Source organism: Ricinus communis, chromosome 6 (genome assembly GCF_019578655.1).
Source record: "Ricinus communis isolate WT05 ecotype wild-type chromosome 6, ASM1957865v1, whole genome shotgun sequence".
NCBI classification, from domain to species: Eukaryota; Viridiplantae; Streptophyta; class Magnoliopsida; order Malpighiales; family Euphorbiaceae; genus Ricinus; species Ricinus communis.
Genome location: NC_063261.1, coordinates 22416886 through 22441590, shown reverse-complemented (window position 1 = coordinate 22441590; position 24705 = coordinate 22416886). Strand labels below are relative to the sequence as shown.

General features: G+C 32.6%; 3 protein-coding genes and 1 pseudogene across 3 annotated transcripts; all 4 read left to right on the top strand.

The window, feature by feature from the left end:
- Window positions 1-1916: 1916 nt before the first annotated feature.
- Window positions 1917-5706, top strand: LOC8287266 (adenylosuccinate lyase). Its single transcript, XM_002530368.4, has 10 exons — window positions 1917-2243; window positions 2379-2513; window positions 2778-2993; window positions 3121-3303; window positions 3529-3750; window positions 3921-4037; window positions 4127-4270; window positions 4659-4760; window positions 4920-4988; window positions 5113-5706. The coding sequence occupies exons 1-10, from the start codon at window positions 2004-2006 to the stop codon at window positions 5344-5346; spliced, it is 1662 nt and encodes a 553-aa protein (XP_002530414.3). The 5' UTR covers window positions 1917-2003; the 3' UTR covers window positions 5347-5706.
- Window positions 5707-6110: 404 nt separating this feature from the next.
- On the top strand, window positions 6111-8680 carry LOC8287267 (sedoheptulose-1,7-bisphosphatase, chloroplastic). Its single transcript, XM_002530369.4, has 8 exons — window positions 6111-6325; window positions 6537-6656; window positions 6721-6906; window positions 7148-7229; window positions 7325-7546; window positions 7757-7857; window positions 7982-8053; window positions 8220-8680. Exons 1-8 carry the CDS (start codon window positions 6224-6226, stop codon window positions 8502-8504), a joined length of 1170 nt encoding a protein of 389 aa, XP_002530415.1. The 5' UTR covers window positions 6111-6223; the 3' UTR covers window positions 8505-8680.
- Window positions 8681-9325: 645 nt separating this feature from the next.
- On the top strand, window positions 9326-10300 carry LOC8287268 (annotated as a pseudogene).
- A 7529-nt stretch (window positions 10301-17829) lies between these two features.
- LOC8287269 (laccase-4) lies at window positions 17830-22090 on the top strand. Its single transcript, XM_002530371.4, has 6 exons — window positions 17830-17995; window positions 18810-18961; window positions 19383-19627; window positions 19748-19876; window positions 20005-20922; window positions 21606-22090. Exons 1-6 carry the CDS (start codon window positions 17906-17908, stop codon window positions 21734-21736), a joined length of 1665 nt encoding a protein of 554 aa, XP_002530417.1. The 5' UTR covers window positions 17830-17905; the 3' UTR covers window positions 21737-22090.
- Window positions 22091-24705: the final 2615 nt, after the last annotated feature.

Here is a 24705-nt window from a genome sequence, read left to right as displayed (position 1 = left end):
AAAAAATTTATCTAAAAGGATAAATCAAATCTTGTATAAACTCAACTCCATGCTATTCTATAATAATAATAATAATAATAATAATAATAATAATAATAATACATTCAATTATAAAAAAAATATCAAATGGGAGTCAATTAGGGAATAAGTGAATAATTGTACGTGGTTAAAATATTTTATAAGAATTATTAAAAAGAGAATGTGATTTTTATTTTATTTTATAAATTCTTATTCTCTACTTTTCAGAAAAAAAAATTCATTTTTTAGGAGATGATAATCTTAGCCTTTCTATTTTATTCGTGATTTTAATTTTTTATTTTAATAATTTTTAATTTTTAATTGATGTAGTCTTTTTTTTTATTTTTTATTATGATATCTATTTTTTTGTTAAGTAGGTTTACTTTCATGGCAGGTAATTTTTTTCTAATTTATGTTAAGTTTCAATGAAATATTTCATATAAATACAATAACTGATATTTTAAATTATACTAATATGATTAAACTTTTTTTGATAAAATTAATTTATTAATTTTATATATTTTATAATAACATTAATCTATGAATTTATTTCTATAAATAATATGATGTATCTTTTCTAGTAAAAATAAAAAAACTAATAAGATGGATAAATCTCACATAATATAAGTCTTCATTCCAAGATGCTTCAAAATTATCAAATCATTCAATCATTCTATGAAAGTTTCTCATGCTAAGCAATTAAATAGTACTAGTTGTTTATTTAGATTGCACGACGGTTATTAATATTTTAATTATAAAATTAAATTTATAAATATAATTTGATAAATATTTTAATATTTAAAATTAATTTATAATAATTTAGTAAATTAATTATTTTTTAACATTTTTAATTTTTTAGAATTTTACTTATATTATTATATTAATAAAATATTTATTAATATTATTTCTAGATTAATATTATTAATAAATTATTTTTAAAATTTATATATTAAATTTTAATATTACATAAATTAATACTATCAATATAATTGATATTACTATTTTTAAGAATAAAAAATTATTATATAATTAAAAATTAAATTATTAGTAAATATAATCTTTAACAATATTATTTTTTATAGTTAGAATGATTATCTAATTAGAAATTAAGTTATTAGTTAATATAATATTAAATGTAATTAATATCGTTAGTTAATATAATTTAAAATAATTACTGTTTAATTAGAAAATTAATCATTATTTAATTAAAAAATTAATTTATTAGTAATACATTATTTTTTAAATTTAGAATGAATATTTAATTAGCAACGTAACTAATTAATAGAAAAATCAAATAATTATATATAAGCATAAATTTTATATATTAAATATAGTAGACATGTCAAAATAAAAATTTTACATGTCAAATATTAAGAACATGTATCAAAAAAGTTAAATCTCAAAATATATAAATATATATAAAAATTTTATATACAATCTATCTCATTTATATTAACTGAATTGGTAAATTATTTAAAACTACATTAACTCAATATTTTAAATAAAAATTTTACAATAAATTAATAAGCCAAATGCAGATATTTAAAAATTTTATAAAATTTAAGTAAATATATCATTTTATATTTTATATATCTAATATTTAATTCAACTAATTCTAAAAAATTTTATTTAAAATTATAAATTTTTAACTAAAATATCGAAACAAACTACGTTTTATTTCAAATTACATTATATGGAATATTATTCTATAATTTAAAAATTAAAAATTATCTCATGAATTATAAATATATATATATATTTAAAATATGAAAATATAAACACTCAAATATTAACTTTCTTGTAATAAATCCAATTTTAGTATGTTAAAAAGAAAAGAAAACAAGCTCAAGTTTAAGATAATTTTGAAAAAAGAAGAAAAAGGGCCTAATAATAATATTATACAAAGAATTAGGTTATTCCATAGATACGGACGCGAAAGAAAAAACAGGGAGCCGCTATTCAGTATCAGCTTTGCTTACTCGTTAATGGAGTTTACAGCTTTTTCTTCTTCTTCTTCTTCTTCTTCTTGTTCTAATTCTAGGGTTTTCAGTAACAGATGTTTAACAGCACCGCTGCCAACAAAACCTGGTTTACAAAAATTAACATTTCTAAATAATCCTTCAAATGCTTCACTTCGTTTCTTCTCTTCACAGTCCTCTCGCGTTTTTTATTCCTCTTGCAAGTCTAGCTTGAAAAACGAAACTCCCGTCTCTGTTTCCGTCAAGGTTTATTTATTAATATTCTTTTGACTTCTCTTAATTTCTATTATTTATTTTCTGAGAATTTTGTTTTCTTAAGATTAAAGATTGATTTGTGTGTGTGTGTGTTTTTTTTTTAATTTCTTTTTTTTTTTGTTTTAGATGGCTGCACGTGATTTTGAGTTATCGAATTTAACGGCATTATCGCCTTTGGATGGACGGTATTGGAGTAAAGTTAAAGATTTATCGCCTTATATGAGTGAATTTGGGCTAATCTACTATCGAGTTCTTGTTGAGGTACTTCTCTTTTTCTGATTTTAGTTTTATTTTTATTTTTTTCTAAAACGTGTTTGTTGTTCGTATTGTGATTGATCAGCTTTCCTAAATCCGAGTATTTTTGTTTACTTCCTTCTAAACTAATATTTTTAATCCGGTGCTAGGTAATTTCATAGTGCTTGTAGAAATTCTTGTTTCAGTTTTTATCTTTTCTATATAAACTCTTACCATTTGCTCATTTGTTTCTTGCTGATGTGTTTAATGTGTTTAAATTCCTTCTCTCAGGTTAAATGGTTGCTGAAGCTTTCACAAATTCCTGAAGTCACTGAGGTTCCCAACTTTAGTGATGAAGCTCAGTCTTATTTGCAAGGATTGATTGATGGGTTTAGCATGGATGACGCCTTGGAGGTGAAAAATATTGAGAAAGTGACGAACCATGACGTAAAAGCAGTGGAGTACTTCTTGAAAAAGAAATGCCAATCACATTCAGAGATTTCTAAGGTTGATATTAACTGCTACATGTATTGGAGTTAGTTTGCTTATATCCATCTGATCTTATTCACCTTTATTGACTTGTTCTTCTGAAATTCTTTATCACATAACCATCTCTCTCTCTAATGCCCGGCAGGTGCTTGAATTTTTCCACTTTGCTTGCACATCTGAGGATATCAACAATCTGGCCCATGCATTGATGCTGAAAGAATCAATGAATAAGGTTATTTTTCCTGCAATGGATGAATTGATCAAAGCAATATGCAACATGGCTGAAGATAATGCTTCTGTTCCAATGCTTTCTCGCACTCATGGACAGGTAAATTAGCTATCTGTCAGACGAAAAGGTTATTGAAAAAGTCGTTTTGCGAATTTGTAAAGCTAAGCAACCATCTGACTTTAATGTGTCAGATAAATTATTGCTTTTAAAAAATATATCGGTCTGTCTACACATTTATTGATCTTAACAACGGTATTTATGTTAATGATGTATATGGTATCTTTTGATGTATTTTATTAATGAGTATTATTTACTGTATTTTAGCCAGCTTCACCTACAACTTTGGGAAAGGAAATGGCAGTTTTTGCTGCTAGGTTAAGCGAACAAAGGCAGGAAATTTCTCAAGTTAAGATAAAGGGGAAGTTTGCTGGTGCAGTTGGAAATTATAACGCCCATCTTGTTGCATATCCTGAAGCCAACTGGCCTCTAATTGCTAAAGAATTTGTGGAATCCCTAGGACTGTGCTTTAATCCTTATGTCACTCAGGTATGTTCTTGTACTAGCTCTTTTCAAAAGGTATCTGGGAGCCTTCAAGTGACTTTATATCATGGTTTTTGCTTGCTTCTTCCCTTCTTTCCATTTCTATGTTTTTGTTTTATGTCTTAATAATCCATTGTTTATTCTTCTGGCTTTGTGTCTTTATATTTTTTTTGCAGATTGAACCACATGACTATATGGCAAGACTTTTTCATGCAATTATCACATTTAACACTATATTGATTGATTTTGATAGAGATATATGGGGCTACATATCCTTAGCATACTTCAAGCAGGTGGGCGTTCTGATGTGAGATTGACACTGTTAATAGTTATCTTACATTATAATGGTGATTTAGATTTTCGTTTTCACAATTTGGAGCAGATAACTAAGGCTGGGGAGATTGGGTCCTCAACTATGCCTCACAAAGTAAATCCTATTGATTTTGAAAATAGCGAAGGTAATCTTGGAAAAGCCAATGGAAGTTTATCCCATCTCAGTGAGAAGTTGCCTATTTCACGTTGGCAGGTAACACGTGGTCCATTTTCTTTTTAACTTTGTGCTACGTTATTTAGCTGCTTCTCTATTCTCCTGGTTGTTGCTTCTAGCCCCTATTGATTCGATTATTCCAATTTTAAAGAGTCATATAGACAGTCTATGCAGACCCACAGGAAGCTGCTGCATTATTGGCCTGTATGTCAAACATAGATTGCATAGTCTAGAAATGGGCAAGTCTAATTTGATCACTTATCCCATGGTTCTTTTTTCTTCCATCATGAATTAGGTCTTAAGAATCAGTTTTAGCTGTCTACTGTATTTTATGGAGCCATTATATAGATCATAAAAAACTCCTAGTATCAAATTTGGTGTTTCCTACCTTGGCAATAATATGCTTTTGTATATATCTTATTTTCAGCGTGACTTGACTGATTCAACTGTTCTGAGGAATATGGGCGAGGGCTTGGGACATTCTCTTCTTGCCTACAAAAGTGCATTGCAGGGAATAGGAAAGCTCCAGGTATGCAGTATGATATAAATGTGATGCTTCTTTTCTTGTAGGTCTGTAGGAAGCAGTTATTGCTAGGCCATATTTATTAAGAAGAACTTAGGAGTAACTATTCTTGTAATGCATTGATTTAAATCTATTCTGACTTCTGAGTGCATGTGTTTCTTTTAGGTGAATGAAAGTCGCTTGAGTGAAGACTTAAACCATTCATGGGAGGTGCTTGCTGAACCTATACAGACTGTATGTACCTTGTAATCTTTTGATTGCTATTTTGGCCTCTGTAAGCTAGTTAATTTTGAATATCAGAGCCTGATATTTTTTGCATTCAGTATATTCTGCATCTTATACTGTTGATTGTGTACAGGTTATGCGGCGATACGATGTTCCAGAGCCTTATGAGAAGCTTAAAGAGCTGACCAGGGGAAGAGCTGTTACCAAAGAAAGTCTGAGTGAATTCATTGAAGGCTTGGAATTGCCAAAAGAAACAAAAGCCTATCTTTTGCAGTTGACCCCCCATTCCTATGTTGGAGAAGCTATTGAATTAGCTAAAACGGTGAATATCACAATGAATTTAGTAAATGGGGTGAGAGCTCTATAATATGATAGTTGAAAGTTGCCCAAGACTATTATTATCTTGGCGTAAGATCAGACCATATAGCTACATGGTAAGCGACCAAGTAGATTGTTGTTATCGAAACTGATCAGCATCACATGTGCTGCCACAGTAAGGGGCTCCCAGTCTTGTAAGGCAAAAATTAGGGAGTTCTGCTTTTCAAAATTTTCACAAGAATTAGCAGTTCTCACCACTCAGAACAGCACACTTTTTCTGGTCTCTTAAACCCAATATCTTACTGCTGTATCAAACAATGGCCCCTTGGAGATATGAGGGCCAAAATTTTTGTAAATCGGATTTATCCTGTTGAGTTTGTAATCAAAATGCTTGAATTTTACGTGTGCATTCATTGTTTTCACTCTTGATAACTCCTGTATTCACTTGATCACTGGCAAAGTGGCAACTCGTGTAACCAACTTTATAATGCCCATCATGCTGGTGTATGTTCTGGCACGGTATTCAGTGAAGCATGGAAATGCGAACTCTGGTATACAACATATCTTGTTTGTGCTAAATAACAACATACTCGTGTATACGTAATGCAGACCAGAAGAAGCCGTTAAAGTATAAACCAACAAAAGAGATTGGAAGAGTTTGCTAATTGCAGCCATATATCTCTTCAATAAGACCATGGCCACAAATTTATGAGCGATGGTAATTAGCCTCACCCAAAACAAACCCACTTCACCCATCCTATCTACTCTGCATCATCCACGTGGCATTACTCTGTCAACTGCTTATCTAGTTCAAGTTTCCCACACTCCATTCCTAGTTGAAGTTTTTGCAAAACATTAGCAAACTGAAACCAGTGTCCGCTCAGAAAAGTTTCAATCTTTTCTAGTAAAAAAAGGTTATCATTAACATGGAGACTGGCATAGCTTGCTGTGCTCGTGGGGCTCTGTTGCCTGGTATTTCTTCTCAGCACTCAAAAGCCCTTGCTTCTCCACCCTCCTTCAACTCCAAGGTGTACCCATTTGTTTCAACTCCTTTTACTGTGTGAGACACATATTTGATGTACAAGTATCTCAACTATATAGTACCTGCCAATTTATATGAACTTGCATGGAAAAAAACAAATAGAGCAGCTTGATAGATATGATATTATAATTCAATGTACACACATGAATGGATGGGAAAAATTTAAACTGAAAATGGATGTCTAAATTGCATGATAGAATCTGAAATCAAGCTCGCTATTCGGGGAATCATTGCGATTGGTGCCGAAATCATCCTTCAAGGTTTCAAAGGCCAAGAATTCTTCTCTTGTGACCAGATGTGAGATTGGTGACAGTCTGGTAAGTTGTAGACAGTTCGTTTCTTTCGGATGTTAAAGGAAATAACTTAATATGAGTCCTGCAGGAAGAGTTCCTAGCAAAGGCAACCCCAGACAAGGGACTTGCTAGGTTGATGATGTGTATGGGAGAGGCGTTAAGGACCATTGCATTCAAGGTCAGGACAGCATCTTGTGGAGGAACAGCGTGTGTCAACTCCTTTGGTGATGAGCAGCTTGCTGTAGATATGCTTGCCAACCAGCTTCTGTTTGAGGTTAGACTTGAACAAATTATTTCTATTCTTTCTTAATAAGTATATTGTTAAATTAAGTTCAATATCAGTAGCTCATTAAAACTAATCAGTCCATATAACTTTGTGCACCGAAGTCTTCTTTTAGGTTCTTGAATCATTCTTAGTTGCCTAAGCTTGTGTAATTTATGTTGAAATCACATACACTGAATTTCAGAATTTGCATTGGAGTTTATAATTAATGTGTCTCAGGTTTAATATGCAGGCTTTGAATTACTCTCACTACTGCAAATATGCTTGCTCAGAAGAAGTGCCTGAGCTGCAAGACATGGGAGGCCCAGCTGAAGGTCAGCGTAATTTACAATGTGTTTATCAGTCTAAATTTGTTCACCTTTTAGATCAGTATGAGGAAAACTAATGTAATGAATCAAAATATTAACAGGAGGATTTAGTGTTGCTTTTGATCCACTTGATGGATCCAGTATCGTCGACACAAATTTCTCAGTTGGTACAATCTTTGGAGTATGGCCAGGAGATAAACTAACTGGAGTAACAGGAAGAGATCAAGTTGCTGCAGCTATGGGAGTTTATGGTCCAAGAACAACCTATGTTCTTGCTCTTAAAGACTACCCTGGCACTCACGAGTTCCTTCTCCTCGACGAAGGTGTGCCTGCAAAGTGTTATAATTCTAGCATTCAATTCATAAAGAGAGAAAAGTTTTTGTTACTGTCATGGACATCCAAGTACATGATGTACCTGGGATCTTACCAGTACAAAAGCAGCTGCTAACCCATCTTTAAGCCTTGTTTGGCTCTCAGAACCTACATTTCTTTCAACTTTCTCAAACGAATTTTCTCTTAATTGTGTTTTCCAGGAAAATGGCAACATGTCAAGGAGACAACAGAGGTTGGTGAAGGAAAATTATTTTCCCCTGGAAATTTGAGAGCCACATTTGACAACCCTGACTATGACAAGGTTTCTATTAGATACTCTTATATATCCTAGGCTACTGGATTGAAGAAATTCTGTATCCTTTTTGTTTTTGGTAAACTTTAATTCTATCTTCCTCTTAATAACTTCTTTACTTTTTACTCAACAGTTGATCAACTACTATGTGAGAGAAAAATACACCTTAAGATACACAGGAGGAATGGTGCCTGATGTTAATCAGGTATATACTTCGGCTCAGTAATACCAGAGTCATCTCCATGACTGTAAATTTACATGCTAAAACTCCACTCAAAGCTGGGCAACAAAAGAAAAAAAATTCCAAATTTCGGTCCTTATGATTTATTCTTGAGTTGTCTGATAGGATTTGTTTTACCTTTTATTTTCAGATCATTGTAAAAGAGAAGGGCATCTTCACCAACGTGATATCACCATCTTCCAAAGCTAAGCTGAGATTGTTATTTGAGGTTGCTCCTTTGGGACTCTTGATTGAGAAAGCTGGAGGCTACAGTAGTGATGGCTTCCAGTCTGTCCTTGATAAGGAGATCAAAGGTCTCGACGACAGAACTCAAGTTGCTTATGGATCGAAGGACGAGATTATCCGATTCGAAGAAACTCTGTACGGGAAATCAAGACTCAAGAGTGGAGGTGTTCCTGTTGGAGCTACTGCTTAAGTGACAATACTAGCTCCCCATGCCTTCCCTTTTTCTTCTTTGATCAAACATATCTTGTATACTTGGTTGTAAGATAGTGGGTGAAACATTCAATTATTGGAGACTCTTAGATTCATAAGGTTGGAATTGTGTTGAGATCAAAAGTCAAGCAAGAATTCATCTTTTTTTTCCTCTGATATGAGCGAAATATGCAATTAGATTGGGTTTTCAGGGGAAGTACATATAGCAACATTTTAAAGATAAGGTGATGACAATTGTGCCATTTTCAAGCACCGACTAAGTTTTCTTTAATCTATCAGGATTCACTGTGAGGTGAACAGGTAAAAGTGCCTGGTGTCTCAGAAGTTTCTGCAGTGTGAAACATTAACAATAGCACACTCTCTGCCATGGGAGGCACTAGTAGTTAGTTCATAAAATTCAAGGCAGCATTGCCTTGTCCTGCAATCTATCATCCTTTCTTGGAGGACCTTTCAACAGCAAGGCATCAGAAATTTACTTAAAGAAGATAAAAATGCAATAGAAAAATCTATCTAAACAATTGTAAGTTCCGAAGTTAGTAATCTTGGAGTTATCCATATTCCTCGTCCTTTCAGAACATGCCAACTCTTGCTTTGCCTCATTCTTTCAGAACAAACAATTTAAATGTCTTCTCATAACCAACTTTTCAGTAACTATTTCAACATCTTTATAAATCCAAAGCTGAACCTAAAACTTAAAACTATTTTCTGAAAAAAGCTGTGACAGAACTACTCAACTTCAAACAAGAAACTGAAAATCATGGTAAGCGTTCTCTTCTTTTTCATTCAAAATCTTGAAAATTCAATAATTTGGAGGAAAGCCTTTTCCCTTATATAGGCACTCGAAGGAAACAAGCAAAATGGCGCGGATCGATTAGAGGCATAGTTGAGGCACCTATAGACAAAGTCTGGAGTATAGTTTCCGAAACAAAAAGATTACCAGAATAGATGCCAATGGTAGAAAGATGCACAGATTTAGCAGGAGATGAAGGAATTCCAGGATATGTTCGATTAGTTTCTGGGTTCATGTTCCCTCAACAAGATGGTGAAAGGTCGGGATTAAGGAAAGATTGATTTCTATGGATTTAACTTCACACAGCTATGTTTACAAGATGGAAGCAAGCGATGTAGGATTAGATGGTTCTGTAAACACACTGAAACTTGTGGATTATGGGGATGATTCAACGCTAATTAATTGGTTTTTTGAGATAAACCCTTTACAAGGTGCATCTGAGGACAATATCATCGATTATCTAGGATTTCTGTATAAATCTTGCATTAATAGGAAGCAGGGTGCCTTAGAAGCTGTCATCAAAAGTATAAACAATGAATGTTAGATCAAGGGCACCAGAGTCATCTCCAAGATTGTGAAATTACAAGTTTACTTGATTGTTGAAATTAGAAGCATATAGTATACATAAAAATGTCTTAGCTATATGCTCAAAGCATTTCCAAGATTAAGGAATTTCTATATGTAATCACAAAAGCATTAAAGTTGATAACAATACTATTTCATCATTATAATTGTAAGGATCTTCAAGAGATGGACTCAAATGATGTTATTGCAATCAAATGTAAGAAAATCAAAGGGGTTTTATTTGAAGATTATTATGTCAGTTGAAGAATATGTAGCATATATCAAATGCATTATTGAGTAGTAAGTAAGAAAGTAATTAATTGTTTGCTTAGGTAAATCCTTTGTCTGCTTTCACCATAAGAGACATAAAATATGTTAAATGTGATTGTAAATGTAACCATTGCCTCTTTACAAGCAATGCCAGCCCACATAGTTAGAAATCTTACTTGCTTTTCTAAATGACTTAATTATTTTTCTTTCAATTTTAACCCTAAAGTTCAACATAATGGAGATTTTGAAGTATATACTCTAAAGGCTAAACACAAAAATTCTCAGAAAAACATATGAGTAAGAAGGATATCCTTAATGCAGTGATACAATTCAACTATTTGTGGTTTGCTATATATACATACAAATTGATTGTGGGTTTTGGGGAATTTGAATAATTTTCAAGACTACTAGAAAAGCACATGAAAAAGAATGACTATAACAGACATGAAATTGTAAAATGTAACAAGACACTTGCAGCTTTCACATTTTATTTTCACCTAAAAAGAAAACATGGTACAAAACAATTACATAGAAGTCATACTTTCTGCTTTGCACTTAAAAAATGTTTGTTATCCTTTTTCTGTGTTACAACTTCTAACCAAGACAAAAAATTATGGTAATCTTTGGAATCCTGTGTTTGTCTGTAAATGGGTATTGCTTGGAAAGGGGGGGATATAATGAAAAATTCAATGACAAAAATAAAAAATGTGGGAGTTTGAAGAAAAAACCAAAGTAGAAAAGATGTTTCATTTGGAAATTGATGGGAGGAGCTGAGCTGTTCAAACCTTAAAATCTAATTATCTTTTCTTTAAGCTATTTTTAAGATGCAGATGAGATATTGATATATGAAAACCATTTCTCAACTACAAAAAATCTGTATTATATTAAGGTTTCATATATTACATTTATGGACCATTACCCACCACCACAATCACCATCTTTCCTATACCCTTCTGGAAGGAAGACTAATTGGCTGCTATCTTCTTTTTATTTTTCAAACTAATTAATTATTATTCGTCTAATGCTACATATTAATCAAAAACTACTTGAGGTATACAATCTAATATTACACATTACTTCATATACACTTGATAATGATAATTTGACGCCTGCCATATTTATTTATATTAAAACTGAAATAATTAACAAGTTTTACCACTGAACTAAAAATAATTTATGCACAAGAATAAATTAAAATTTAGCGATTTTTTTTTACAAATTTGGCTAATTGTTTTATAAAAATAAAAAATTATTGGCAATTTTAGTATATTTTTAACTTTAATCATAATTGTGTAATGTACATATGAAACGACACCACATAAATAATTTTAGCATTTTAAGCACTTTTTATCAAATTTAAAAAGATGGGCTAAAAATATAAGAATCTCATAAATTTAATTAATTTTTTTTTAATCATTAGGTCTTATAGTATGATATTAATTTTGTAGTGATAAAAGAATTAGAATCAAACCATTTTAAAATAATCCGAGTTAGAACTATAAAATGTTAGAATATTTGCAGACAAACATAGCTAACAAATGAGCAAATAACTACACAATTGTTCATGTGAATGATTGACTAATATATAGCCAAGTTTACAGCAAGAAAAATTTAAATACAAATCCTAACAGTTCCCTACGATATCTCAACATCTATAGAATAGGTAAAGACGTTTTGTTAACGTCTACTGTTTTACTGAGTCTTTATTCAATTCAAAACTAACTTAACAATCCCTCCCTTAAGTTAACTGTGGAACTCAAGTTAGCTTAATCAACTTCCTTTTGAACTCCTAGCTAACTCCTGAAATTGATGAAGGCTTCTGTCTGCAAAGGTTTGGTCATCAAATCTGCAATTTGATCCTTGGTGCCACAGAATTCCAGTTTAATTATTCCATTTTGAACTAGCTCCCTTAAAAAGTAATAACGAACATCGATGTGCCGACTTCTTCCTTGCATTACTGGATTCTTAGAGAGCTTGATATTTGAACTGTTGTCACAAAATATGACTATTCCTTCTTCATGTGTATAACCAAGCTGCTCGGATATTCTCCTAAACTAGACTGCTTGGCTTGAGCATCCAGCAGCTGCTACAAATTCAGCTTCAGTGCTTGATAATGTAACAATCGGTTGCTTTTTGGACAACCAAGAAACTGCCCCTCCACCAATCGTAAAGACATACCCCGAGGTGCTTCGTCGATCATCTAAATCACTGGCATAATTATTGTCGGTGAAGCCAACAAGTCCTCCACCATACCTTCTGTATATAATGCCATAATCAATTGTGCCTTTTATGTACCTTAGTATCCTCTTTGCTGCTTGAAGGTGCAGAGTTGTTGGTTTACTCATGTATCTGCTAATAAAACTTACACCAAACATTAAGTCAGGTCTTGTAGTAGTAAGGTACATGAGACTACCTACAATCTGTTTGAAGTTTGTCTCGCATACTGCAACTCCCTTCGTGTCTTTGTGTAGCCTAGTTCCAGGAACAATCGGTGTCATTACCGGTTGGCATTCTTCCATGCCAAATCTCTGCAGAATCTCCTTAGCATACTTCTTTTGGCATATGAAGTTCCCATGCAATGTTTGCGTCACTTCTATCCCAAGAAAGTATTTCATGAGTCCCAGGTCCGTCATCTCGAATGTCTTCATCATGGATGCTTTGAATTCTTCCAACATGTACTCACTGTCATTTGTATAAATTAGATCATCAACATATACATTTACAATAAGTAAGTTACTTGAGCTGCTCCACTTTGTGAAGAGAGTTTGTTCATTTTGGCATTTGTCGAAGCCTTCTTCAATGAAGTATCTCTCTATCCTGCTAAACCAAGCCCTTGGTGCCTCCTTTAATCCATAAAGTGCTTTATGTAGCTTGAGTATCTTCCCATCTGAGCCTTTCGCCTTAAATCCCTGTGGTTGCTCTACATAGACATCTTCTTCGAGTTCCCCATGAAGAAACGCAAATTTAACATCTAATTGAAGAATTTTCCACCTCCTTTGAGCTGCTAACGCCACTATGGTTCTCACTGTTTCAATCCTTGCAACCGGTGCATACACTTCACCATAGTCAACTCCATACTTCTGTGAATATCCTTTTGCCACCAACCTTGCCTTGTGTTTCTCTAAGGCACCACCTGCATCAAGTTTTGTTTTATAAATCCACTTGACACCTATCACCTTTGCTCCAGCAAGTCAACCAGGCTCTATGTTTTGTTCTTCTCAATGGATTCAATCTATTTCTCCATTGCAGTGATCCAATGTTTTTCCTTTACAGCTTCCTCAAAACTGTTAGGGTCATTAGATATGACCATCATGACCATGTCTGCAGTTGTCACATTCACCTATTCTTCACTCATATAATCACCAAGCCATGCTGGAGTGCGACTAATTCTACCACTTCTGGTCTGGAGTTCACTCTGTGAGGCAGCAGCAACTGTGCTTGCTGTAGGAGCATTCAGGGCAGCAGGGGAGCGTGTTGTTGCAGCTTCATTCAAGGCAACGGATGAGGTAGAACTGCCCAGATCAGCCACACTAGCACTACCCAGAGTAGTGGTCCTACCCAGACTTGTTCCATTGATGCTTTCTTCAACTGTAGTACTTCTACTAACTTCTCTTTCTTCCCTCCCTTGCTTTGAAGTATTTTCAAATAATACATCATCAATTATATCAGTTGTCTCCCAGTCGAACTGCATCAAGTCCTCTATTGCATGTGTTGTTGTCCAATCCCAATGTCGATCTTCGTCAAACACAACATCTCTGCTCAGTATGGTTTTATTGGTGGTTGGATTAAACAATTTGTACCCCTTTGACTCATCACTAAAGCCAATGAATACACACGCCGTGATGCGTTCATCAAGCTTTGTGCATTTCTCCTTAGTTATATGGGCATAGGCAATGCAGCCAAAAACTCCGAAATGTGCAACATATGGAACTTGTCCACACCATGCTTGCTCAAGTGTGCCATGCTTAAGGGCAGTGCTGGGACATTGATTGAGCACATAATTGCTCCAATTGACTGCTTCGGCCCAAAACATCTTTGGCATCTTCTTTTCTGAGAGTATGGATCGCACCATATTAAGGATAATACGATTCTTGTGTTCAACTACGCTATTTTGCTGAGGGGTATATGCAGTGGTGAGTTGACGTCTCACTCCTTGTTCTTCATAAAATTGTCGAAACTCATTGGAATTGAACTCACTACCACGATCGGTTCTCAAGCATTTAACACCTTTACTTGTTTCTTTTTCCACTATTCTCAAAAAACATTTGAAATAGTGTAATGTTTCTGACTTTTCTACCAAAAAATATACCCATGACTTTCTACTATAGTCATCAATCAAGCATAATATGTACTTCTTACCACTAGTACTTACAGGCTTGATTGCTCCACACAAATCGGCATGGACTAGTTCTAGTACTTGTGCAGCCCTCCATGTACTTTTTTAAGGAAATGCTTGTCTGTGGTGCTTTCCCAAAAGACATTCTTTGCACGTCACCGAGGTCTGCTCCAGCATAGGTAAGCCATGCACCATTTTCTTTGCTTCTAAACCTTTAAGTGTTGCATGGTTGAGATGTCCATACCTTTTATGCCATAATGAAGTAACAGACCTATTGTTTGCAGTAAAGAAACATCTTTCACCTTCCTTAGGATTAAGCACTTCTGGAAATACAAGAAACATCCTGTTTGCACTCATGGAAGTTTCAACTATTAGCCCCCTTATTGGATGGAAAATCTTGCAAGAACCTTCCTTAATCAATACAGTGAGTCCTCACTCTTGAAATTGACCAAGACTTAAGAGGTTATTTCTAAGCTCAGGAATAAAGTAAACATCACAGATTGTATACAGCTTACCATTGAGTTTAACATGAATGTTACCTTTGCTTGTAACTCTCATTCGTGTATTGTTCCCAAGCTTAACTGATATGTTGAAGGTGGTATCCAGCCTTGAAAACTATTTTCTATCCCCACACATATGATTAGAGCAGCCTAAGTCTAGAAACCATGCATCATCCTTTCTGCCAACTTGAGTAACTGTCATGAGCATCATCCCAGAATCATACTGTGTTGAACCATAGTGTATGATAGCTGAAACTATTGCTTCTGTTGAATCTGCTACTGCTGGAGCTATTGGTAGTAGCTTTTCATCCTTTGCTATTATCTGTTATCAGTAACAACCATAAGTAGCAGTTCTTCCTCTTCTTCTTCAATATAATTTGATTCATGTTTTCAATCAGGACATTCAAATTGAAAGTGACCAAACTTGTGACACTTGTAGCACTCAATATTCTCTTTGTAATGGCTTGTTCTACTTCGGCCATGGCCTCTGCCTCTGGCTGCAAATCGTCCTCGACCTCTACCTTCTGCCTTGTCATCGTGTGTGGCCTTGAGTGCCTGCTCATCATCTTCATCCTTCTCTTTCTTGAACTTTTGCTCATGTACAAGCAAAGAACTTTGAAGTGAGTCCACCAATAGACAAGAAGTATCTTTAGACTCTTCAATGGAACACACTACATAGTTCCATTTCTCGGTAAGAGATCGTAGTATCTTCTCCATAATCTTCACATCTTCCATGCCCTCACCATAACTACGCATTTCATTAGCAATTACCATAGTTCGAGTGAAGTAGTCAGTAATGCTCTCACCGTGTTTCATCGCCAGCATTTCAAACGAACCTTTGAGACGATTCAACTGAGCCCTTCTTACTCGTTCATCTCCCTGAAACTTAATCTTCATAGCATCCCAAAGCTACTTAGTAGTATCACGTTTGGTGATAGTCTTCAAGGTGGACTTGTCAATGGCCGAGAATAGGTAATTTTTGGTCTTCAAGTCCTTTAGACGCAATTCCTCCACTGCTTTACGATTGGTTGCTGACAGTACTTCGTCGTTGTCGGATTGAATCTCAGTTTCCACGACACACCAGTACTCCTTTGATTGCAGCAAGTTCTCCATGAGGAGACTCCAGTGTTCATAGTCACCATCAAACCGTGGAATACACGGCTGAGCAAAACTGCTCCCTCCTTCATTCTGCATCTCCAGTTGTTCTCCTTGTTTGAGTTGGACTCTATCAATAACTGAAGATGCTTAACCTGTAGTGTTTCACTCACACTCAAATTTGTAACTTGAAGTTGGTCAGGCCTTCGAAAAAAGAGTGCTCTGATACCAAATGTTAGAATATTTGCAGACAAACACAGCTAACAGATGAGCAAATAACCACACAATTATTCATGTGAATGATTGACTAATATATAACCAAGTTTACAGCAAGAAAAATTCAAATACAAATCCTAACAGTTTCCTACGATATCTCAGCACCTATAGAATAGGTAAAGACGTTTTGTTAACGTCTACTGTTTTACTAAGTCTTTATTCAATTCAAAACTAACTCAACATAAAATTAATATTGTCTGGATTACTAGTAATAATTTAATATAATAAACTTATTTACTAAACCCTAAATTTCTTTTTTGTTTCCTACGCACTAGCACACACTTTCAGATTTCTTCCCTTCTTTCTTTTATCAATCACCCACACCTACATGCCAGAGCCACCAGGCCCACCACCAACTAATCAGCCACCATTTGGATGAATTGCATTAGCCATCGTTAAATTTTATATTTTATAATAAAAATAAATATTATATTTTTTATTTGTAACTAAATAATTATTAACTTCAATTTTTATAATACCGGTAAATTTTTCAGGCACATTTAGAAAATAAATTATATAAATGATTACTTTACTTTACAATTTATAATAAAAAAAATCAGACATTTAATTTGTTACAAAAAGACAATGGCAATGTATCTCAAAATTTTAATATATTTTTGTTACAAAGTGAAAGATTATTCGTATAATTTATTTTTTTTTTATCAGAAAATCTTATTAGTGTTATTAAAATTAAAATCCAGTAACTATTTAGTTATAAATTAAAATTTTAATATATTTTTATTATAAAATGTAAAATTTGGTGATGGCTAATGTAATTTACGTTCACTTCCACAACCAGATTCCCATCAAATTTCTCTGGCAGGATGTTGCACTTGCTATCAATGTAATTAGGATTGAATTATTATTATTATTATTATTATAATTATGCCCGTAGTTGTTAAAATATTTGAGACTTGATATAGAATTATACAATCAATAAAAGCATTGATGCCCACGAAAATGGCGCATTGATAATGTAGAGTTTACCATAAATCAAGAAGCTAATGATTATCCCGGGTTGGGTTTTTGTTTTTTTAAGGAAACAAATAATAATGACAAAAAGCAATAACGAATGGAAGAATTACTTCCTGATGTAGAAATGTATAGATTTTCAGGATATACAATTAACATATTACTAACACAAGTATAATATAGAAACAAGGTATCTGACTTTGAAGAGAGTGTGTGTGATATATATATATATATATATATATATATATACACAGCTGAGATGTATGTTTCAAAAAGGTTTCAGTCAATTGAAAATGGCAACAAGGTCATAGTAGCTTACTTCCAAATGAACAGGACGAGAAATTCATTGTGTAACATGCAAGTAAGAACCCTAACCCAAATCCAAACCCTCGCATGACTGCAATTTTCATTCACCTAACAAACTAAAATGACATTGCATCAAAAGATTTTATTCCTTTATAAACTTAAGGTGGCAAGTCATAGATTAGCCCTTCAACATAGTCATAAGAATCCTTCCCAAGAAACACACCACACTCGCACACAAGGAGACCGAGACAGTGAGAAACGGGAAACAAAACATGGAGTATTTTTGGGCTCGGACAATGTTGCCAATCATTTTCCTTTTTCCGGCATTGGTTGAATCCACCGTTCGTCATTATAATTTCACAGTAAGTATAACATATATATATATATGTATGTATCAATTCCTTTTGGTGAAGACTCTTGTTGCTGGCATGCACTTGTTTATTGATCAATTCTTACTTACATTAAATGCATATATTGTAACAAATATAAAAGTGATTCATATGTGTAAATATTTTATATTTTAATATTAGATAATTAATGCATTCTTAATTATTTAAATTTAATAGATATGTGTCAGTTATTTATTAGTTTAATGTATATATTTAGACATATCTCTAAACTAAGTAAAATATTCTGTGTTTGTGGTATAAGGTTATGCCACTCTACCTTACTAGGCATTGGTCTTATAATAATGGAAAAGGGGAGATTTTATATTCTTATTTCACTTCATGTATCATAGGATTGAAAGGGGTAAAGAAGAACTATAATAGCAACACAAAGCTTCAAGAAAAGCTCCCGATGAGTGCAAATATGAGCATGAGAATTTATTTAACATCAGTTTTGTCTAGTTTAGTAGTAATGGAAGTAACCCAAACCATTTTAATAGCTTGATCAACTATTTAAATTCATAATTTTGTGAGAAATCATAGTACTATTTTGATTAGTAGGAGAAACTTAATTCGTACCTTAACTCACATTTCAAGTTTAAGACAAATTTTAGCATGGATTTCTTATGTAGAATGACGATTACAACTTCCACCAACTGGCTTTAAAGCGAACCTACTACATCCATCACAAGAAAACACCATAATTAACCTCAAACGATAAGAAGAATATGTGAATAAAAAGAGAGTTGAACTGAAAAAATGCATCCTTAAATGAAAAATATACATGCAGGTGGCCACAACGAACACTACTAAGCTTTGTTCAAGTAAGTCCATCGTCACAGTCAATGGAAAGTTTCCAGGGCCAACTCTATTTGCAAGGGAAGATGATAATGTCAATGTCAGAGTTATCAACAATGTCCAATACAACGTTACCATCCACTGGTAAGAGCCATTTTTTTCATCTATTATTAAGAAATTCATTGTTTGGTTAAAGAAAAATGAGAGATGACCTTCAACTTTGTAACATTCTTTTATCTGATTAAAACCCTAAAAACAAAGGATTTTAAAAAAACTTTTATATGAGTATAGTTTTTGTGAAATACTTTTTTTATTATAAATGAGAAAAAAGATATGCACTTACTATTTTGTGGGTATAGGCTTTTATGAAATTTTAAATTTAGTAAATGAGATAAGTATACTAATTTCTTAATACGTACCAAATAAAAAAAAGTCTAACAATTTTAGAATCCACTGATTCTGATAATTTTATCCGCATGTGGCTTTTGGGTATGAATTCTGAATCATTTTTTAATAATAAAAAATTAAAATTTTCATAGAATTTTTCTTTCTGTCTTTTTGGCAGGCATGGGGTCAGGCAGCTACTTACAGGGTGGGCTGATGGTCCAGCATATATCACACAGTGCCCAATACAACCAGGGCAAAGCTATCTATACAATTTCACTCTTACAGGCCAAAGAGGTACACTTCTTTGGCATGCACATATTTCATGGCTAAGGACAACAGTACATGGTGCCATTGTCATATTGCCTAAGAAAGGTGTTCCTTACCCTTTTCCAAAACCTAACAAAGAAAAACTCATCGTCTTAGGTGAGATTTGATCTTTTGTTTTTCGTTTCATTTTCATTATAATAATTAGATTGCTGATATTTAGATCCAAAAGGTGGCCCAAGATTAATAGTGATTAGACTTGATTCTTTTAATTTGTAGGTGAATGGTGGAAAACTGATACTGAAGCAGTGATCAAGCAAGCTATGCAAACTGGTTTGGCACCAAATATTTCAGATTCTCACACCATTAATGGCCATACAGGACCAGTTCCTGGTTGCACTTCTCCAGGTATTGTCATTCTATTTCTGATTCTAATTACTATCTAGACATATTTTACTGTCCAATCCGTATAAACGTATCCTTAATAAGAAAATCACAAGCATGGTGACATTGTTCATTGGAATCTCTGTATGCAGGCTACACCTTACATGTTGAACGTGGCAAGACCTATCTGATCCGCCTTGTCAATGCAGCAGTAAACGATGAGCTATTTTTCAAAATTGCAGGCCATAATCTAACTGTTGTTGAAGTTGATGCTTGCTACACCAAACCTTTTAACACCGACATAGTATTTGTCGGCCCTGGCCAAACCACAAGTTTCCTACTAACTGCTGATCAACCCACCGGCAAGTACTTAATAGCTGTCTCTCCTTTTATGGATACTATTGTTGCTGTTGACAATGCCACTGGAATCGCTTTCTTGCGATACAAGGATACCGTAAAATTTTCTCCACCAGTCCTGACGACGACTCCAGCAATCAACGCGACATCAGAAACATCAATCTTTCTAGACAAACTTCGAAGCCTGAACTCGAAAAGATACCCTTGCAATGTCCCTTTAACAGTAGATCATTCTCTATACTTCACAATTGGGGTCGGAATTAATTCTTGCCCGACATGTGTTAATGGTAGCAGGGCAGTAGGAGACATCAACAACGTTAGTTTCGTGATGCCAACAATGGATTTGCTCGAAGCGCATTACTACAACATTAGTGGTGTTTTTACAGATGATTTTCCAGCAAATCCACCAACACCTTTTAATTATACTGGTAATTATACGGGTGGCTTTGCCACGAGTAATGGAACTAGACTTTATAGACTAGCTTTTAATTCAACGGTTCAGGTTGTGTTACAAGGAACTGGTATTTTGGCACCTGAAAGTCATCCATTTCATCTTCATGGTTTTAATTTCTTTGCTATTGGAAGGGGAGTAGGGAATTATGATCCAGTAAATGACCCAAAGAAATTCAATCTTGTTGATCCTGTGGAAAGGAATACTAATAGTGTACCTACTGGAGGATGGGTTGCAATCAGATTCCGGGCAGACAACCCAGGTAAATCTCAATCTCTTATTTTCCTCTTGTTTTTAATTTTCCCCAAGTTCTGAATTTTTATTACATTACAAGGTTTTGTATGAACTGTGGAAAATGTGGGTTGCCATATTAATCCTTTTCTTGACTATGAGATGGCACCTATACCTGTATGTTTGCCTTGTCAAAGAATGAAAATCATTTGGCGAAGTCTTCTTTTCGCTACAGCCCAACTTAAATGGTCAGTACTTCCCCCTTATCCACTGGAAATAGTTTTAATCACTCTAAAAGACATTTCATTTAACTATCTAATAATTGAGTATAATATATTTAGAATAGCTAACAATTTCCAATTAATCAAATTAAACCAATTAATAAATTAATATTGTCCCAACAGATTGATGTATAATAGGCTCGGTATAGTAGGCATTATTACTGAATGTGACACCATTGACTTAGTAGAAAAGCTCTATAGAGTTCGGATAGAAGTTCAGGTTCGAACCTCACCTCCTCATAATTAAAATAAAATCATCGAATGTTCGAACCTCACTTGCTTTTATTGATCATTGACATTGGAAATGATAATTATTTCTTTGAATATTATGCCTTGATTTGTCTATGATTTATGGATATATAACAGATGAAGTGTATAAAGAAAAATATTAGCCATTCATAGATCTCCCAAATTGGCTGTGGGTGTGTTGTAGGTGTTTGGTTTTTGCATTGCCATTTGGAAGTACATACATCATGGGGACTGAAGATGGCATTTGTGGTGGACAATGGAGAAGGCCCAAATGACTCTATCATACCACCTCCAAAAGACTTGCCGAAGTGCTAGACTTGTATAAAGCTGCTTTGAAATCAAGCATAAGAGTAGGGCATTGAAGGGAGTAGAGTCTTGAGAATGAGAGACTGATCCAAATACACAAAACAAAGATTTGATTAAGGCAATAAACAAAAGAGAAACTTTGGGTATTATTCTTCTCTTCTTTTTTCGAGTTAACAAAATGAATCTGCTCAAATTGAGTAAATAAAGCTACAAAAGATAGTTCATGTCTTACCATTTTAATTTTATTTCCGAGTAGAAATTGTTTCTGTCAGTAGTTTTTACTTGACGACATGCATATCTACGTGCTTGTAATTCTAATATTTTTCTCCTTGTAATTACAAAATGTGAAAAGTCATTAGTTTTCTTTTATTCTCAATTACAAAAGAAAAGAATATATATTAAAATGTGTTGGAAACATATTAAAATTTGTAACAGGAAAAAATAAAAATAAAAATAATAATTATTCCTACTAAGTTTTCCCTATGATGCATTCTCATTCTTATATTTTAAAAAATGGCATATTTCATCCTTCACATTTTCTACATTTCAATGCAATGGTCCTTTAAAATATATAAAATTGATTAAAGGGTAAAAAAATGTGCCATTTATGTCAAGTTCTACATGCTAATACTAAGTGCTAGGACCACTTTGTCGTCTCACTCTCTAGAATGCACATATTTTTAAAGGATATGTTTGTTATGACACTTTGGTTTATAATAAAATATAAAAGAGTTTATGTTAATAATAAGTCTCAAATTAAATTAATTTATTAATGACTTATTTATATTTTCTTCATTTCTAATATTTGGACCCATGAATTCTAAATGATAGTAAGTCATGTTAATCGTTATATCCAAATTAAATTAATTTAATAATCATTCATTTACTCTTTTCTTATTTTTAATTTTTGGAGTCATAGATTTTTACATTAGTATCAAAGCCTGAATGTGATTGAATCATTTAATTTATGGACTATATGCTACTACTTCCATTTCATACTAATTGACTCTTTTTTAAATTACAAAATATTTTAATTATTTGTCATTTTTATATATTTAATGCAACATCATTTTCTTTCTCTTTATATTAGAATAGATATAATAGATTTTGATAATATTTAAAGAACGGTAATTCATTTTATTTAGTTATTTTTTTATAATTAAATCTATTAAATATTTTCTTCATTCAAATAAAATACTAAGAAATAAAAAATAGTTAGGAAGTATATTTTATTAGTTTAACACATTAGACTTATATTGACCTTATAACTAGCAAGATCCATTAAATATTATTAAGTGTAAATTGCCCTTAAAATTAGAGTATTGAAGAATGTACTAATTTTCCTGCATAAATATAAAAGAAGAATATTATATATCTGTTAACTTGACTTTAATCATGCAAATAGTTAGATTCGGATTGAATTGATTTGTTAATAATTTATCCATATTTCTCTAATTTTTTGTTAATAATTTATTCATATTCCTCTAATTCTTTTTTAATTTTTGAGTTCATAGATTCTTATGCATATGAACAACAGTTTAATGGATGAAAGAAAAGTGCCATTTTAAAAACTATATATGATCAAAGTGTATAATAAGATAATTTTAAAGAAATTTTTTATTATTTTAAAATAAAAAGAAGAAAGTGTGTAATAAAGCAGATTTAAAAGTATTTGTAATTATTCCAAATAAAATTTTAAAAAGATCTAATCAATAGAAAAAACTATTAAAGCATTTCCAAATGACTTTCTATATAAGTTAAATATTTCATTATAAATAGGTATTCAATAAAGTAAGACTCCAACAAGCTCTTTATTTTTAAAATATAAGAACATTTCTAATAGTACTTTTTATTTTAAAGAGTATTTTTTATTTAATAAAGAATAAAAAATTTCATTTAAGTCCAATAGTCTCTTTATTTTTATCTTGGATACTATTGGTTGGCTTACTATGGGGAGGGGGATACTTTATTTTATTTTATCCAACATGCATTAATATTTTGATTTTTCTTTCCTTTCATAAGAAATAAAACTAAAAAATAGTAAAATATCAATTAATAAAATATATAAAAAATTTGTAGTTAGTAATTACAATAAGAATAAAAAATGAGATTTAGCTCTTCAAATGTAGAGAACTAAATCAACTCTTTACTTTATATTTAAAAAATAAAAAGCAAATTGAAGTCTTATTTTAGATTTTTTATAATAAAGAGTTTAATTTATATAGAGATGCTCTAAAGTGAAGAGTAAAATTCAATTCTTTAAATTTAAAGAGTCAAATTCACTCTTTATCCTTATTGTAACTAATAAACTATAAGTGTTCGCCTTTCTCTATTTTGAGGAATCTCTCATATTTAAGATTTCAGATTTTCCCAGACTCGTAACAGATGGCTAGGAACAAAAAGAGGGTCAGTAGTCTCTGCTATCGATTACAGGCAAACCGTCCCCGAGCTACAGCCCTCACTTTCAATTCAAGACACAAATAACTATATTTATTAACCATACGCTTTATCGACTGAGCTCCAGGCATCGCATAAATGATTAACCAAAAATTAACCTTATAATTAACTTTTAAACTTTTGATTAAAGATTAAAGACTAAGGATCAGAGTGGTTGGCCTTGATAAAACCAAGATTTTGAACCCATGTGTTTTCAGTATGGTTACTTAGATATTCAGTTTGATTTTAGTCTTTAAAATGAACATTTCAGTTTAGTAATATATTAAAGCACATAGAAGTTTGGCAAATTCAAAGCAACTTGAGTACTTAACTGAATTGGAAAAGGAAAATTTTTAATCTATTTCCAATGTATTGCATAAATGCTTTATATTTAATCAATAAAAAAAAGTTTTATTCAATCATCACTACAATAACGTATGCAAAAACACCAATCCACAAATATGAATTGTAATTCAATCTAAACCAAATTTATTTTCGAATCTGACTAAATTAATATATAATTTAATATGAAATTAATGGAT

Coding starts and splice junctions, on each gene's coding strand:
- LOC8287267 (XM_002530369.4), top strand. CDS start 6,224: ATGGAGACTGGCATAGCTTGCTGTGCTCGTGGGGCTCTGTTGCCTGGT. Junction 6,326..6,536: donor CACCCTCCTTCAACTCCAAG/GTGTACCCATTT, acceptor ATTGCATGATAG/AATCTGAAATCAAGCTCGCT. Junction 7,230..7,324: donor CATGGGAGGCCCAGCTGAAG/GTCAGCGTAATT, acceptor AAATATTAACAG/GAGGATTTAGTGTTGCTTTT.
- LOC8287266 (XM_002530368.4), top strand. CDS start 2,004: ATGGAGTTTACAGCTTTTTCTTCTTCTTCTTCTTCTTCTTCTTGTTCT. Junction 2,244..2,378: donor CCGTCTCTGTTTCCGTCAAG/GTTTATTTATTA, acceptor TTTTTGTTTTAG/ATGGCTGCACGTGATTTTGA. Junction 4,038..4,126: donor CCTTAGCATACTTCAAGCAG/GTGGGCGTTCTG, acceptor AATTTGGAGCAG/ATAACTAAGGCTGGGGAGAT.
- LOC8287269 (XM_002530371.4), top strand. CDS start 17,906: ATGGAGTATTTTTGGGCTCGGACAATGTTGCCAATCATTTTCCTTTTT. Junction 18,962..19,382: donor TACAACGTTACCATCCACTG/GTAAGAGCCATT, acceptor TCTTTTTGGCAG/GCATGGGGTCAGGCAGCTAC. Junction 19,877..20,004: donor TCCTGGTTGCACTTCTCCAG/GTATTGTCATTC, acceptor CTCTGTATGCAG/GCTACACCTTACATGTTGAA.